This window comes from Pelobates fuscus, chromosome 5, assembly GCF_036172605.1.
Source record: "Pelobates fuscus isolate aPelFus1 chromosome 5, aPelFus1.pri, whole genome shotgun sequence".
Taxonomy (NCBI): domain Eukaryota; kingdom Metazoa; phylum Chordata; class Amphibia; order Anura; family Pelobatidae; genus Pelobates; species Pelobates fuscus.
Window position 1 is genome coordinate 68,332,241 of NC_086321.1, and position 18,944 is coordinate 68,351,184.

The window sequence follows — 18,944 nt, forward strand, 5'->3', positions numbered from 1 at the left end:
CCTTTGTTGTTCCAGGTATAAGGGACTCCCAGGGTCTGCACCTGGCGCCCAGAAGGGATCGGATGAGCACAAGCAGTAAACAGCAGCCTGCCAACCATGTCCCACTATAGCCGATCTTCCACACCATGCCTTTGATCACATGAACTGCTCTCTGCACATTAACTAATCGTAAATTAGCAAGCGTTTAAACATGTCATTATTTCACCTCCTAAAGAGTTTATTGTCGTAGTTCCTTACATGCCTTTACCTTAACCATTCATGTATTATGTTATTCACTAGTCTCATCTCATGGGGTGACTCACACTTGATTTATAACTAGTGGTGGAGCTGCTGATATAAATACACAGTTGATAACGTGCAAGCTACACCCTAAACATGACAGCCATCTTTCACAACAATGTACTGCTATATACTCCTACCCTCAGTGCAACTAGCCATGATAAATGCACGTTCAGCCTAGCATGCTCAAATATAACACACTTCTGTCTAAAAAAAATACAAAAAAAAAGAATAAAAAAAAAGAATGCAGCTTCCGAATGAATCTAAAATGGATGCTGTACAGGAGGTGGGAGGGTCTGGGAGGGAGGGCCTGCTGCTGATTGGCTGGAATGTGTCTGCTGACTGAGGTACAGGGTCAAAGTTTACTCAATGATGACGAATAGGGGGCGGACCGAACATCGCATATGTTCGCCATCCTTGGCGAACGCGAACAAGCTATGTTCGCCATGAACTATTCGCCAGCGAACTATTCAGGACATCTCTATTGACAGGTGGAACATATCTATTTAAATAAAATGAGAGTTCGAAGTCTACATTCAAACCCCGAGGTTTTAAAGTCCCGAGATTGAATATCCACCTCATCTCACTCTGTCCTAAAAGTTTATTAAGGTCCCCTCCTCTGGTAAAATTTGGGATAGGGCATGATCTTGTAGTAGGATGGGCCAATGTTTATTTAACATTTTTCTTAGTGCCCTAAAAATTTTAAATAAACATTGGCCGATCCTACTACAAGATCATGCCCTATCCCAAATTTTACCAGAAAAATCCAAAATAGTATTTAGGGGTGCCGCTAATTTAAATAGATTACTGGTAAAAAAAAACCATATTAAGAAAACAAAGGTCACTACTTTCCTAGACAAAGCAAAGGGTTTTTATGGATGCGGTACATGTTTAGCGTGCAGGAATCCAAACAACAAAAAAAGACACATTAAGAAATTCAAGAATTTTACTAATACTGAGGAATTCCCCATTAAAGAACTTATAACCTGCCATTCGAGTAATGTAATATACTTATTGGAATGCACTTGTGGCTTAAAATATGTGGGACGCACCAAACGTAATTTACACATAAGGATTGAAGAATACATCAGAAACATCAAGAGGAAATTTGACGGACATAGCGTATCACATCACTTCGCACTTACACACAACAGTGACCCAAGAGAGCTAAAATGTATGTGTATATATAAGGTTAAGGGTAATTGGCGAGGAGGGGACCTTAATAAACTATTAGGATAGAGTGAGATGAGGTGGATATTCAATCTCTGGACTTTAAAACCTCGGGGTTTGAATGTAGACTTAGAACTCTCATTTTATTTAAATAGATATGTTCCACCTGTCAATTTTATTCAGACAATTCATGCTCTTTTTACTCCCTTTTTGGAACCCATTAAATAAATATATTTTATAATATATTTTATATACACAATCTCCCACTCAGTGGTCAAATCCCCATTTGCGGTTTAATGATTATTGAGGATATCATTTTGTCCATATTTAATTAATATAGATTGAATATCCTATTGGATACATGAAATATCCATAAGGATATCAATCTTTATATATACCAATCTAATATTGACACTAAATGTAAGTCTATCACTTTAAATATATTCTATGCACTTTAAGTATTATAAGGTTACCATAAACATCAAATTAAGCTTTTGGACACATGTATATAATGTACCCATCATAACTATTGTATTCTCTCTTTTCTACTCTCTTTTGTACATTATTTACTTCCACCCCATATTCTTCCCCCCACTCTCTGCTTATTCTTTTATACACATATTCTGTCTATTGCAGAGTTGTGCTGGAGGGGGGAGGAGCTTGCGGGCACATCAACACGCCCGATAGGCGGGACAAACCTTTGTGCTCGCGGACCATCCCTCCACATGTCACAGTCTCCTCCCTCCGACCCGCACGCATGAGAGGCGTGTAGCAGGGTCGGAGGATCTGGGAGTCTCTAGGCAGCGGCTGAGTGGCGCTCACGGAGGTCCGTGACGTCACTTCTGCCAACCGTCCCGGCAGACCCCGAGCACTTCCGCCAACCACCACTTTTCACCAATGAAAATAATAGTAAATAAAGGTGCCGAAAATCCGGCCAATTAAAGATTTACACAGAAATTTCCCCAAATAAGAAATATATACACATCACTGTGATTGTATGAAATGCATTTAGATCATTAAAGAGGAGGACCTAAGGGACATTTAAAATGGAAGATTCAGAGGACCATCATTACAGCCGACTGAGGAAGCTCTATTGAAAGTGAAACGCGTATTGGCCATTTTAACCCCTTAAGGACCAAACTTCTGGAATAAAAGGGAATCATGACATGTCACACATGTCATGTGTCCTTAAGGGGTTAAAGGACTTTTATTGAGGACTTTTTTTTTACATTTATTATTTTTTAATTACTATATTATATACCAATACATTTGTTATTCTACTCAAGATCCTGCTCAAGTCCTTATTTGGAGCCTCTAAGAATCTTCATATGGGCAGTGCCATCCCTATTTAAATTGGCACCAAACCTATACACCTTAGAGCCGGGACCCATAGGCTCAGGACCAGATGAGCACCACATTTATTATCCTACATCCGTGTTTTATTGCTACAGTCTACACATTGGTTCGTTCTCTCTTTATGTTTTATTCATGAGAACTAGTCCAAGCCGAAGTGGAAGGGTGGTGCTACCATAATAAGCACACAAGCCTCAATATGGAGCCAGTGTTTCTATATACAGGCTCCTTGAAATGTGAGTGCACAGTTCACTACGATATTATTATTTCTGTATTCTTATTTTAAATACCATCTGCACTATATTGTACCTTTTTGTATTTTTTTGGCATGTTCTTCATACTGCACTATTGAACGAAATAACGTTTGGTAAGCTTTATATGTGTTTGAGCGCTTCACTTATAGGTGTAGGTCTTTGTCACTTATACCGCACTGTAGTTTATATTTTGAATATTTGGCTGAATTATTTTTTTAGAGTAGCTGGGACTTAGATGTATATTCATCCGAATTGTAATTGCACAATTAGAGCAATTAGAGCTGTAAATGCAGACTGTTCAGACTGCAGAATTAAAAACTAGAGTTGTGCAATTACAATTCAGATGAATTTGGGCAGATTGGCTGTTCAGACAAAATCCATATCTACGAAGAGCTATATGGATATATATGACAAGTGCTATGGCCGAGCAAGTATGTTTAATTTGCTATTTGGAGCATGTTGTACCCCAAAATCGATGATTGATAGGAAAAATGAGGCTAGACCCGAAAGCAAGAGATTAGATAATCTTTTTCCTATTTTAGCCTAGTGTTACAAGTTTCTTGCTGTTAATGGGGATACCATTGCTAATGTGGCGACGTTTTCCATGTCAATGTAAGGAAGATTCAATAATCAAATACCTCACTCCATGGTTTAGCAAGCCACGTCAAGCAGTGTTCCAGATTGCAGGAGCTGTTCTGTTGTGGATTATGTCCATGGGATTGGCAGTGAAAAGGTCTAAGAGCTCTATTTTCCCGAATATCCATGCACTGGACTTCTCTGGTCCTGAAACCACCACCACAGTTTGTGGAGCACTGTTCAAGAAGACATCCAGAAGGTTAAGACATATTATATGTTACTATACTTTACAAGAATGCAAGTATTTGTGGACCACCAAAGTTCTGGATTTAAGGATTACCTACCTCGATCATGTTGTTAGTGGTCAAAATAATTGTTCATTTCATGGTCAATAAAGATAGGTTTGAGGAACATACTATAATTTAACAGCATGCATTCTATTCTGGTTCGGCTTATAACCGGTAAAATGTATGTATGTATAGACCTGATATTAGCACAGAGAAGAAGTACTAGAAGATGAGCTTTAATTTAACAAAATTAAATGAAGATTCTATGTAATGCTTAATCAAAAACTAACTACCACCAACCCCCTATTATACCCAGGTACACAAATTAACAACTAGCAGATATTCTAGCACCATGGTTATACTGATGTTTAATTACATCAAAACAAACTGCAAACATTTAGAATAAAGTAGATGGAAAAAACAAAACGTAATGTTTAATTTCATGTAATCAATGGGGCTGATGAGGGGGTGGGATTCATTGGATGACACGAAGACTTCCAGTTTTTTTTTTTTTAGGTTTTTTAGAAACACTCCCAGATGTTTTGATACAGAACTTGGGGATAGAAACCAGAGAAACTTTGCACCATAACCATAAAACATCCCTTTAAAATGAGGTATGATGGTAGTTAGATGCAAATGTTATCCTTGTGCCAAGCTTTACAGTTCAGAGCTAACAATTAATGTATAGCAACTGCAAAGAGGTCATTTTCAACTGACAGTGTGATGACAGGAGACTGAACATAACTATGCATTGTTTTCCTGTAGACTGGGAGATGTTTCCTTCATAAATTAAGTCTCTGTGAAAATGTTTTAAATTAATTTGGAAAATTTGTAAATTACCTTACTCCAATTTCCTGTCCTCCAACTGGCACAAGGACGGAGATGGCATTTCCTGGCAGGATCTGGCTTTTTTAGATTGTGGCAGTCAGATTCTAAAGTTGTGCTGCAGTCAACTGTTCTCCATTCAGCTCCCAAACCACATGTCGTGGAACACTACAGAAATAAAAGTATGTAACGTGTTAGTGTTAGCAGAAAAAGATTTAAAAAGGCAGTGATTGCTTTTACTTGTCTAAATACAATAATATAAGTGTTTTTGGTTTGCAAAGTAAAAAAAAAATATTATTCAAATGATAGAATATAATATTGCAGACTCCCTCCCCTCTGCCTAACATGTTAATGTTGCAAATATATTACGTCAGAATCCATTGTATTCTTTTGTATAATATGGTGGAATTTATATAAAATAATAAAAAGGGAATTTCAATGCAATAGACAGACAGACAGTAAGCAGAAAAATAAAAATGTTATATTGAAAAATAGCAAAAAATAAAGCAAGGTAGGCACACTTCAATAATAAATACGTGCTAGCCCCTTTAAATGGAGCCCTGTAAGAACTAGATATTGGGTGCTCACTTACATGAGGTTCTATCCCCAGAACAAACCCCAAAAAATGCAAATACAAGTTGAGTAAGGAGCATAACCATAAATGTTTATATACAGAAAAACTTTATTAAATGGGTACACACTGACACCATCTCATAAAATATGAAACCAAAATAAAAAGCCTTAACATATAGTAAGGCAACTGCCAGAATAATTCTGGATATATATATATATATATATATATATATATATATATATACACACGCCAAAGGCGTGATGCATGAAAATAACAAGGTATCAAAATTCCTAGGTAACTGGATTTTTGGATCAACAGAAAAAACATATGTGAGGAAGGCTGAACTTGATGGACTCAAGTCTCTTTTCAGCTATGTAACTATGTAACTATGTATGTAACTGAATGAGATATCCGTACAATTCAAACCCCCCCCAAAAACAGATACATATGGAAAAAATACAGAAAGCATACCAGACCTAGTGAGAATTGAAAAAATAGCAACAGATCCTTCAAGTCCTGCACGCTGCGATGTATGGCCTCAATGGATCAGATTTGTTGTTCCAGCACATCCCACAAATGCGTAATTGGATTTAGATCTGGGTAATTTGGAGGCCAAAGCATTTGCAGTGTCAAACTTGTCAAACTGACTCAGTTAAATTTTGCTTGCCCATTTTTCCTGCTTCCAACAAATGCTGCTGCGTAATATATTTCACCCCCTGACAGGTGCCATTGTAATGATATAATCTATGTTATACACTTCACCTGTCTATTCACATACAATTTAGGAGTGAAATCACTCTTGTTTCTGATAATGCAACACTATCCATTCCTCCCCTAGATGTGACTGACACAACCTACATGACAAAATTGTTTTATTTTCAACCAGACCTTACAGCACAGTGTGTTTACTTTAGAAGTTTTTTTAAAAAGCTCCTGTCCTGTTAATTGAACTTTATACACTAGTATTCACTAGAAATAGTGAACAAAGAGCCTTGGTGCAAGATTTAATTTTTTTTTGAGCCCCTACCACTCCAGACAAATTGACCTCTAATTCCCCCAAAATATCTGTACTTACAGCTGCCAAACAGCCAACTCTATAGTCTAAGGACCCTACATCCACCATGCCAGTTCTCCCTATTTTGGACCCTTTCCCTGTCAATTAACTCTCACCCAGTCCAAATTAGATTTGCCACATTTGCCTGCCTTTTTACCTTCTCTGTTCCAAAATTAGATTTTAACATTTGCCTGCCAATTAACCATCTCCCTTCTCTATTTAGATTGACACATTCCCCTGACAATTAAACCACTCCCTTAAATAGTTGGCTACATTTCTCTTCCAATTAGCCCTTCATTCCCCCAAATAGATCTAATTCTCCTTGCTATTTACACACTGTGGAAGGGCCCTACCCTGGCTCCTAATGTGCTGGGAACTGTCATATTTCTGCCCTCACTGCCTGGCAGACATCTCCTCCTCCTGACTGAACAGCTCCAATCGGTGGCCTAGTAAGGCACTTGCCAGTAACACAGGCACACAAAATGTAGTTTAGACAAACATTCATTCAGTATGCAGCTCCCAATTTTCATGCTGTTCACAGACACACCTTCGATATGCTATACAGAGACATTCTATGCCATTCACGGACATCCTCCATGCACTTCACAGACACACTCCATGCAGTACACACCACATCATACATTTCGCAGACAGCTCATGCAGTCCACAGACACACCACATGTTTGAAATTATGTAGACAAATGAAATAAAATTGATAAATTAAAGTACCAAGGTAGCAAACAGCCCTTCACAGCCAGACATCAAACCCCAGTCCTCTTGTACTTCTTTTGACAGACAGACTGACTCACTCACTCAGCCATCACAGTTCTACAATCCCAAGGCTCACCCAGTGCAGGCTGAAGTAGTTGCCTCCTCTATAGAGATGTCCCGAATAGTTCACTGGCAAATAGTTCCCGGCGAAAATAGCTTGTTCGTGTTCGCCAAGGATGGCGTACATATGCGATGTTCGCTCCGACCCCTATTCGTCATCATTGAGTAAACTTTGACCCTGTACCTCACAGTCAGCAGACACATTCCAGCCAATCAGCTTCAGACCCTCCCTCCCAGACCCTCCCACCTCCTGGACAGCATCCATTTTAGATTCATGCAGAAGCTGCATTCTTAGTGAGAGGAGGGACAGTGTGCTGCTGCTGATTTAATAAGGAAATCAATAGCTAGGCTAGTGTATTCAGTGTCCACTACAGTCCTGAAGGACTCATCTGATCTCTGCTGTAAGGACAGCACCCCAAAAAGCCCTTTGCCTGCCTGCCAGCGTGTGTGTCAGGCTCACAGCGTATACTGTGCCCACTTGCCCAGTGCCACCACTCATATCTGGTGTCACAATAGCTTGCATTTAAAAAAAAAAAACACGTGTGCGTTTCAGGGCCTGCCAGGGCACAGTGTCACACCAGTGCAACTCATATCTGGTGTAACAGTAGTGTACATTAAAATAAAAAACTAGAAATTTGACTGTAATATAATAGCAGTCAGTTTCCTTCACACGTGTGCGTTTCAGGGCCTGCTAGGGCACAGTGTCACACCAGTGCAACTCATATCTGGTGTAACAGTAGTGTACATTAAAATAAAAAACTAGAAATTTGACTGTGAAATAATAGCAGTCAGTTTCCTTCACGCGTGTGCGTTTCAGGGCCTGCCAGGGCACAGTGTCACACCAGTGCAACTCATATCTGGTATAACAGTAGTGTACATTTAAATAAAAAAAAATTTTTTGACTGTAATAGATTGAATAGCAGTTAGTTGTCTGCAAGCATGTGTGTCAGGCCTACAGCGTCTACTCTGCCAACTTCTGCCAGTGCACAGTGCCACTCATATCTGTGGTCACAGTAGCTTGCATGCATAGTACCACTAATCGAAAAAAATTACAGGCAGAGGCAGGCCACCCCGCAGGGGCCGTCGTGTTCGTGGTGCTGTGATTCCATTTGGCCCTAGAATAATGCCCAGTGTTCAGAGGCCACGTACCCTAAACTCGAAAGGTTCTGAGGACATAGTTGACTGGCTAACACAGGACACCCAATCTCCTACAGCTTCCGCTCGGAACCTTGACGCACCATCCTCCTCCAACTTAGCTTCGGGCACCTCTCAAGTTACCACTCGCCCGCCTGCCGCCACCACCAACACTAGCACCACAGCCGCTTCACGTGATCTGTCAGAGGAGTTATTTACACATCAGTTGGAAGAAATGAGTGATGCGCAACCATTATTGTCAGAGGATGTAGATAACAGGGATATGTCTCAGTCAGGCAGCATTACACACATGGACGTACGGTGTGATGATGATGATGTTGTACCCGCTGCTGCTTCCTTTGCTGAGTTGTCAGATACAAGTGAAGCGGTTGATGATGACAATGCGTCCGTGGATGTCACGTGGGTGCCCGCTAGAAGAGAAGAAGAACAGGGGGAAAGTTCAGATGGGGAGACAGAGAGGAGGAGGAGGCGAGTTGGAAGCAGGGGGAGGTCATCGCAAGGAGCTAGTGGCACAGTCAGACAGCATGCATCGGCACCCGGGGTCAACCAGACAGCACGCCAATCAACGCATGCTGTTGCCACCACCAGAATGTCGTCATTGCAGAGCTCAGCAGTGTGGCATTTTTTTTGTGTGTCTGCCTCTGACAACAGTGATGCCATTTGCAACCTGTGCCAAAAGAAACTGAGTCATGGGAAGTCCAACACCCACCTAGGTACAACTGCTTTGCGAAGGCACATGATCGCACATCACAAACGCCTATGGGATCAACACATGAGTACAAGCAGCACACAAACTCAAAGCCGCCATCCTCCTCCTGGTCCAGCATCTTCAGCCACATCAACCACTGCTGTCCTCCTTACCCCCTCTCAACCATCCGCCACTCCGTCTCTCGCCTTGAGCAGTTCCTGCTCATCTGCCCACAGTCAGGTGTCTGTCAAGGACATGTTTGAGCGTAAGAAGCCAATGTCACAAAGTCACCCCCTTGCCCGGCGTCTGACAGCTGGCTTGTCTGAACTCTTAGCCCGCCAGCTTTTACCATCCAAGCTGGTTGAGTCTGAGGCGTTCAAAAAATTTGTAGCTATTGGGACACCGCAGTGGAAGGTACCCGGACGAAATTTCTTTGCACAAAAGGCAATCCCCAACCTGTACTCGATTGTGCAAAAGGAAGTAATGGCATGTCTGGCACACAGTGTTGGGGCAAGGGTCCATCTGACCACTGATACCTGGTCTGCAAAGCATGGTCAGGGCAGGTATATCACCTACACTGCGCATTGGGTAAACCTGCTGACAGCTGCCAAGAATGGAATGCGTGGCTCTGCAGAGGAGTTGGTGACACCACCACGATTTGCAGGCAGGCCTGCTGCCACCTCCTCTACTCCTCCTACTCCATCCTCTTCCATAACCTCCTCGGCTAAGTCCTCTTCTGCTGCTGCATCTTGCTCCACATCAACGGCACCCCCCCAGCTCCCAGGTACTATTCCACATCCCGGATACGGCAGTGTCACGCCGTCTTGGGGTTGACTTGCCTGAAAGCAGAGAGTCACACTGGACCAGCACTCCTGTCCACCCTGGACGCACAGGTGGATCAGTGGCTGACTCCGCACCAACTGGAAGAAACTGAAGAAATTTGTTGGCGGCATTGAATTTGGGCAAGTTGAAACATGTGCCGTGCATGGCACATGTGTGTAATCTGATCGTACAACGCTTTGTGCATAAGTACCCATGCTTACAGGACGTCCTGAAGCAGGCCAGGAAGGGGTGTGGCCATTTCAGGCATTCCTACACGGCCATGGCGCACTTTTCAGATATCCAGCGGCGAAACAACATGCCAGTGAGGCACTTGATTTGCGACATCCCGACACGTAGGAATTCAACACTCCTAATGTTCGACCGCCTGCTCCAACAAGAAAAAGCTGGTAACGACTATTTGTATGACCGGGGTGCTAGGACAGCCTCTGCGGAGCTTGGAATATTTTTGCCACGTTACTGGACGCTCATGCGCAATGCCTGTAGGCTCATGCATCCTTTTGAGGAGGTGACAAACCTAGTCAGTCGCACCAAAGGCACCATCAGCGACATCATACCATTTGTTTTCTTCCTGGAGCGTGCCCTGCGAAGAGTGCTGGATCAGGCCGTAGATGAGCGTGAAGAGGAAGAGGAAGAGTTGTGGTCACCATCACCACCAGAAACAGCCTTATCAGCATCGCTTGCTGGACCTGCGGCAACGCTGGAAGAGGATTGTGAGGAAGAGGAATCAGAGGAGGAATTTGGCTTTGAGGAGGAGGAGGAAGACCAACCACAACAGGCATCCCAGGGTGCTCGTTGTCACCTATCTGGTACCCGTGGTGTTGTACGTGGCTGGGGGGAAGAACATACCTTCAGTGAGATCACTGAGGATGAGGAACGGGACATGAGTAGCTCGACATCCAACCTTGTGCAAATGGGGTCTTTCATGCTGTCGTGCCTGTTGAGGGACCCTCGTATAAAAAGGCTGAAGGAAAACGACCTGTACTGGGTGTCCACGCTACTAGACCCCCGGTATAAGCAGAAAGTGCCTGAAATGTTACCGAATTTCCGAAAGTCGGAAAGGATGCAGCAGTTCCCAAATAAATTAAAAAGTATGCTTTACACAGCGTATAAGGGTGATGTCACAGCACAACGGGAATCTAACAGGGGAAGAGGTGAAAGTAATCCTCCTCCTCCCACGACCACGACGGCAAGGACAGGACGCTTTACAGACGTGTTGTTGATGGAGGACATGCAGAGCTTTTTAAGTCCTACGCATCGCCACAGCCCTTCGGGATCCACCCTCAGAGAACGACTTGACAGACAGGTAGCAGACTACCTCGCCTTAACTGCAGATATTGACACTCTGAGGAGCGATGAACCCCTTGACTACTGGGTGTGCAGGCTTGACCTGTGGCCTGAGCTATCCCAATTTGCGATAGAACTTCTGGCCTGCCCCGCTTCAAGTGTCCTGTCAGAAAGGACCTTCAGTGCAGCAGGAGGTATTGTCACTGAGAAGAGAAGTCGCCTAGGTCAAAAAAGTCTAGATTACCTCACCTTTATTAAGATGAATGAGGGATGGATCCCGAAGGGACTGACAGTGGGCGATACATTCGACTAAAAAAAGGCCTGATGAGGGGGACTACTTAACACACTACTCCTATCTGGTGGCACATTAGATTGCACGCGCAGTGCCCCAAATTTGAAGTAGGAGGACCGACCAAGCATCTTTTTCCATCTCCCGGTTCCTAAAATCGATGCCATATACACGTCCCCTGATAGGGGACGTAACAGGGATTAAACTGATAGGAATAGTACTACTTAACACACCTTATAATAAAGCAGAGAGAGGCAACGCAGAGAGAGGAGTCTGAAGAAGAGGAGTCAGAGGAGGAAGGTGGCTTTGAGGAGGTGGAAGACCAAGCACAGCAGGCGTCCCAGGGGGCTTGTTGTCACCTTTCGGGGACCCTTGGTGTTGTACATGGCAGGGTGGAGGAAGAGACCTTCAATGACATCAGTGAGGACAAGGAACAGGACATGGCTAGCTTGGTATCCAACCTTGTGCAAATGGGGAGTTCACGGTTGTGCAAATGGACTGTTTGCGGTTGTTTGCGGTGCGTTAAACGGGGAGTTTGGTCTGTCACTGTGAAGCGGGCCTAACCCTTACACTACCTGATCGATACAACATCATACCTGATGTTTTAAAGCACGTTATTCCAAACAATTTAGCAATGTTAGGTGATTTATGTCCTTTATGGATTAAAACCAGACTCTGCATCAACTATGTAATTTGCCATGGGAGTTTTGCCATGGATCCCCCTCCGGCATGCCACAGTCCAGGTATAAGTCCCCTTGAAACAACTTTTCCATCACTACTGTGGCCAGAAAGAGTCCCTGTCGGTTTTAAAATTCGCCTGCCTATTGACGTCTATGGCGGTTCGCCCGTTCACGAACATTTGCGGAAATTCACGCTCGCCAGTCACAAACGGAAAATTTTCTGTTCGCGACATCTCTACTCCTCTATTATCCACATGGAAAGACTGATTCATTCTTGGATAAGAAGGGATGGGGCTAGATGGAGAATCCATTGCTACCTGCCACTCATGGAACCTTTCCTGACATTAAAAAACTGTGTTGTGCTCTCAGCTCTGTAGGAGCCCTCAATGCAATCCCTCCCCTAATTGGAGGCAAAAAGTGGTCCCTTAAACTTTAGTGGGGCTCAGTGCCACTGCACCTGCTGCACGAACAGTGGTACCGCCCCTGACTTTACATACAGGAGGCAACCTCTAGCAGACTATTAACAGAATATGAGATGATAAATTCTAAACTAAACACACCGTGCCATAAAGGAAGTTTAAAAGTTATATCTCTCTTTACAAGAAGTGAGTAGAGAGACAGTTTGAATCACAGTCAGGGGAGCTGTGGCTAGGGTTGAATAGACGGTCACTTTTTTTACTACCCAGATCTCCGGTATTAAAAATGACTGATTTTAAGTAAATCTCCAAATACACTGTGGCACATGATGCACAAATAATATTATCCTGAAAAATGTCTCCTTAAAGGAACCTATAGTCACCTAAACAATTTTAGCTTAATGAAGCAGTTTGTGTGTATAGATCATGCCTCTCACGTTTTACTGCTCAATTCACTGCCATTTAGGAGTTAAATTACTTTGTTTCTGTTTATGCAGCCCTTGTCACACCTCCCCAGACTCTGATTGACACAGCCTGCATGAAAACAAAAACTGGTTTCACTTTTAATCAGATGTAATTTACCTCAAACAATTTTATCTCTTGCTCTTTAAATTTAACTTTAAACACATACAGGGGGCTCTTGCAGGATCTAGCAAGCTATTAACATGGCAGGGGATAAGAACATCTAAATTAAACAGAACGTAATTCAATAAAGAAAGGATAAACTTTAGATGACTCTTTACAGGAAGTGTTTAGGAAGGCTGTACAAGTCACATACAGGGAGGCGTGACTAGGGTAGATAAAGTGATTTACCTCCTAAATGGCAGATAATTGAGCAGTGAGGCTGTAGGGGCATGTTCTATACACCAAAATTGCTTCATTAAGCTAAAGTTGTTTTGGTGACTATAGTGTCCCTTTAATCCTAATTTGCCTTACAAAATATGCATTATCATAATGTTACATTTCCGGTTCCGCATTTCTGTAGGCTCTCTTTATTTTCAAAATGAATTTGTACATCCATGGCCACTTCTAGCAATTATTTTTGAATTCAATTCTTTTAATGAAAATTTGTAGCTTAGAAAAATCTCTTGGTAAATATTTTTTTTTTTTTTTTTTAGAAAAGTCTTACACGTACACAGCATTTGTATGTGTCCAACTGCATAGCTTAAAAGTGCAGGCTACCTAACTATTTCTGACATGAAATCTTGTAAAAAAAAAAAATTATATAACACCTTAGCTGGGAAAAGTTTAAAGTAGGTTAAAAAGTAGAAATTCACAATTTTGCACTATAGTAAAAAAAAAGGTAATTTTTTTGTAGAAATATAATACAGCTACAGCTCTAAAGTATCATTATAATTCTCTGTAAGAAAAGGAAGACTGCCTTTTTAATCACTAGTGTCATATCTAAAGTCATGTCAGATCCACATAGTTGAACGATTTTCTTCCTTCTCCTCTTTATTGTCAAATCTGATGTGTCAGTGTCACACTTGTCTTTTGAATTAAGCTTATTCACTCTGAACTTGGAAACCTATTTTGATTACTAAGGATATCACCCATATTCAAGTGGAGATTGAACTCTGTATTCAGAATCAGAACTATGAAACAGCGAATAAAATTTCTTAATATTTTATCCATCTTGTCCTTTCTCTTATTCCATTCTATATCACTGTAATTTTTTTTAATGATTTTTTAATCCCCCAAAGCTCTCCTTATTTTTGTTTCCACTTTAACCCACTCCTTCTAACTCATATGAAGTTTACTTTGCTTTCATATTTAAAATATATATATATATTTTTAATAACACACCAACATCCATGTGTCCTTCTAAAGCCATTTCCGATTGGAATCTTCTCTTTAGTGTCTCTGAGCAAGCAAGGTGCTGCAGCTTCTGGCAAGAGATCGGAAGGCAACCTGAGCACCTCACTAAGTCTATCAATTTGTCATATAAGCAACCTGCAGGTCAATGGTAAATTTGAAAAAGATGGAGCGATCTGTAGCTAGATGTGAGAAGTCAAAAAGGTATATTCAGTTCAAGATCTCACCCTAAATATAAATCACCAAAATGACATTCCAGTGGTGGCTGGGGCTTAACCGCTATAGATAACAAACAGAAATAGAATATCCTCACTAAAAAGAGAACAAAGTAACTGTTTAAACAGGTGGATATAGTCTGGATAATGATAGAAAGCTAGTACACAATTAGAAAAACTATCTAGGAACCAAAATTAAATAGATGAGTCAGGGTAAATACTAAAGCAAACTTGCGTTTCTCTGACTGTAAATTAACTTAAAATAATCCCTATCCCATTTATTTAGGTAGGCCAGGCATCTTAAGGCATCTTATTATTATTATTATGTTATTATTTATATAGCGCCAACAAATTCCGCAGCACTTTACAGTGGGTGGACGAACGGACATGTAGTTGTAACCAGACAAGTTGGACACACAGGAACAGAGAGGTTGAGGGCCCTGCTCAATGAGCTTACATGCTAGAGGGAGTGGGGTATAGTGACACAAAAGGTAAGGATAGCATTAGACTAATGACAGTTGCAAGAGAGGAATCAGTTGGCAGCTATTAACAGTTTAATTGATACGCTTTTATGATGAAGTGTGTTTTTAACAATTTTTTGAAGGAGTAGAGACTGGGTGAGCATCTAACGGAGGAGAGAAGAGAGTTCCACAGGAACTATGCAGCCCTCGAGAAGTCTTGAAGGCAAGCATCAGAGGTGGGAGTACGGACAGAAGATCGTAAGGGCCTAGATGGGACATACTTGTGTATTAGGGAGGATAGATAGGTGGGAGCAGCATTATGTAGAGATTTGAAAGCAAGAACCAGAATTTTAAATTGAGCCCTATATCTTACAGGAAGCCAATGTAGGGACTAACAGAAGGGTGAGGCGTGGGAGGTGTGGGTGACAGGAAGATGAGCTTAGCCGCCGCATTCATTATGGACTGTAACGGCGCAAGTTGGGAGCACATGAGACCACTGAGAAGCGGATTACAGTAGTCTAGGCGAGAAAGGACAGTGGAATGGACCAGCACCTTAGTCGCCTCCGGCGTTAAGTATGGTCGGATGTGCGCAATGCTTTTGAGATGGAAATGACAGGATTTGGCAATAGACTGAACATGAGGCTTGAAGGAGAGGTCAGAGTCAAAGAGAACACCTAGCCAGAAAGCTTGCGTGGTGCAACTGATGGTAGCACCATTGACTTGGAGGGAGACAGACACAGGAGTAACAAACACTTGAGGGAGGAAAGACCAGAATTTCAGTTTTGCTCAAGTTTAGTTTAAGGAAGTGGGTAGCCATCCAGTTAGAAATAGCAGAGAGACAGTCAGAGACACTAGTCAAGAGGGACGGGGAGAGATCAGGAGAGGACAGGTAGATTTGTGTGTCATCTGCATAGAAATGATATTGGAAGCCAAAGGAGCTAATGAGTTTATCAGGTGAGGAAGTATAGACGGAGAACAGTAGGGGACCAAGGATTGAACTTTGGGGGACACCAGCAGAGAGGAGTTTGGGAGAAGAAGCAGAAGAAAGAAAGACTGAAAGATGTAGGAGGAACAGCAGGAGAGAGCAATATCTTGTAGACCGATATTGCGGAGGATGAGAAGAAGCGGTTGATGATCAACAGTGTCCAAAGCCGCAGACAAGTCAAGGAGAATTAGGATCGAGTAGTGACCACGAGATTTTGCAGTGAGTAGATCATCGGATACTTTGGTCAGTGCCGTTTCCACAGAGTGCTTAGCACGGAAACCAGACTGAAGTGGGTCTAGCAGAGAGTTGGACTCGAGGAAGTCTGTCAATCTCGCATATACAACTCTTTCAAGGATCTTGGATGCAAAAGGCAGTAGCGAGATAGGACGGTAGTTGGATGGGGATTTAGGGTCAAGGTTGGGCTTCTTTAGAATTGGGTTTACAGTTGCATGTTTGAGGGGCGATGGAAATATACCAGAGGAGAGAGAGAGATTGCGAATTTTATTGAGAGGTGGAGAAAGAGAAGAAAAGAGTACGGATGAGATGCGAGGGAATTGGATCTAGGGAGCAGGTGGTGGGGCGGGAGGACTGGAGCAGAGAAGAAACCTCTTCCAATGTAGCAGGTGCGAATGAACATAGAACAGCAGAGGGAGTTAAGTTAGGGGAAGTATTGTAAGGGGAGGAAGAAAGATGAGAGATCTCTTCACGGATTGTAGAGATCTTCTCAGTGAAGTGAGTTGCAAAGTCTGAGGCGGTCAAGTTAGTAGGTGGTGGAGGAACAATAGGGCGAAGAAGAGAGTTAAATGTGTTAAATAGTTGTTTGGGTTCGCGGCAGAGTGTGGTTATGAGGGTATTGAAGTAATTTACTTTTGTAGAGGAAAGAGCCAACCTGTATGAGCTCAGGATAAATTTATAGTGGAGAAAGTCAGACGCACAGTGAGACTTTCTCCAACAGCGTTCAGCAGTTCTGGAGCATTTTTGGAGGTATCGAGTCAGCTTGGTGTGCCAAAGTTGTTGTTGGGGGTATCTACGGCATTTAAATGTAGAAGGTACCATGATGTCTAGATGTGAGAAGCCATCTATAGTCCAGGTATAACCCATATATTCCACTAAAGTAGTGGGTAAGTGGCAAACAGAAAGCGATTTCTAAAAAAGAATATATGCAATCCCATTTGGTAATTGCCAAACATATATAGGAGAGACAGCAAACGCAGTCACCTGAAAAAGACCACATATAAATATTTCGCAAAACTCTATATATGGTCCAAATCCAACATTGCCAATTACCCTGGCTACTCCACCTCATGGTAATACCATTGATGGTAACATCCTATGATGGAAATGTTTTTCAAATTGGTAACAAGTGATAGCAAGATAGTTAGAGGTTCATACTGGGAAATTCTGCAAGACATATAGGACTTAGATGGAGGTTCCTCTTCCAAAATAATAATGTCCCTAAACACTTCTTTTAGATCAACAGAATAGTTGTGAAAGGTTGGACATGTAACTAATCTATGACTTATGATGTCTCCAGCATCACGGGTGAACTTAGTGGACCTAGGAATACTCTATTAGTTTTTTATGGATACCAGTAACAAGTGGGTTTAGCAAATGTTCCTCAGGGAAAGCCAGGAAAGACCAAAAATTTTAAATGGCTAAATTAACATTTCCCCGGATATATCCATGGCAGCACTATGTATGGGTATAGCTCCTCCCCTTCTCAATTGGACAGGAACAGCTCCTAAATAAAAGAGACCCCCCCCCCCCCCCCCCATATCCTCTCAGTCTTTTTTTCCTGTCCACTTCTCAGGGACAGTGGAGGTTGCATCTCCTAAAATTTTCTTTTGTGACTTATTCGGGTCTAATTGTACCCCTGGCCCATGGGGAGTTCAGCCTCTCTCCCCATGGAAGCCTCAGGACATGGCACCTCACCAAGGGCGACCCCTGGAGGATTCTCTCCTTAGCGACTGGGGAGCTATGCTGCAGTAACCCTATAGGTAGCAGCTGGATGTGCCAGACCCAGGGAGGTGGTAATTCCCACAGAAGGGTTCACCTACTTGCTGCAACAAATTTGGGCTTCTTGACTTTCCCAATAAAGATGGCCTGCCCTATCCTCAGGATGTAAGTGGCAGTGGATTAAGAACTTACCTGACCGGGGGTGGGCTCCTGTTTCCTTATGGCTGATCCATTCCGGTCGTGGAATGCATGGTGGAATGCACGCCGATATTGCTAGCACTTCAGGTTTCGTCACTTCCGGTTCGTCAGCCTATCTTTTCCCTCTCTCCAGCAGTGGAACGCAGGTAGAACGCACGACAGAGGAAGGCCAGCAGCAGGATTTACTTCCTGGTTCGGCATCCTATATTTAAAGGGTAAGAACCTCTATTCTGTCAGTATGCTGTTTGATGTATCTCTGCATAACTGGATTAAACTTCTGTCTTCTGGCTGCAGGTAAGTTACATTTCTTGTCCTTTTATTATCATTTCTCTATTCCCCAGTCCTTTTTCAAGGCAATAATTGGTTGTTGGAAATTCAAATTTTTTTCTAGCTGCCCATACTATGGATTCCCCCGGTCAGGCTTCGAGAAATAGGTCGCAATCTAGAGGTTCTGAGTAAGTCACTACAAAAATTTTAGACACAATACTATAAAAAAAAAAAAGAGAGTGCATTTCAGACTTCTGACTGGAGGATTTTCAGTTCTGCCCACAGATCCTCATACAAGAAAAAGAAGGATAAGACCCCCTTGTGAAGCTTGTGACGACAAGGTGCTTCCTTGGAAAAGGCTCTGCTTAGCTTGTCTTAAAGCAGCGGCAGGCCATGCTGAACCGGATCCAGATGTTCTCTCTTACATCCGTCAAGCAGTTTCAAAGGGTCTTCGACAGTCTGAGAGGGCTAAGAAAAGACGTATATCTT

At 42.4% G+C, this 18,944-nt stretch overlaps 1 protein-coding gene across 1 annotated transcript in view; it reads right to left on the reverse strand.

The window, feature by feature from the left end:
• ADAMTS12 (ADAM metallopeptidase with thrombospondin type 1 motif 12) overlaps nt 1-18,944 on the reverse strand; it is a 544,067-nt gene that overhangs the window by 53,809 nt on the left and 471,314 nt on the right. The window contains exons 20-21 of the mRNA XM_063453964.1: nt 4,760-4,912; nt 3,695-3,868 (exon numbers count right to left, since the gene is read on the reverse strand). Coding sequence (XP_063310034.1) covers nt 3,695-3,868; nt 4,760-4,912 — 327 coding nt within the window. The remainder of the gene's footprint in view (nt 1-3,694; nt 3,869-4,759; nt 4,913-18,944) is intronic.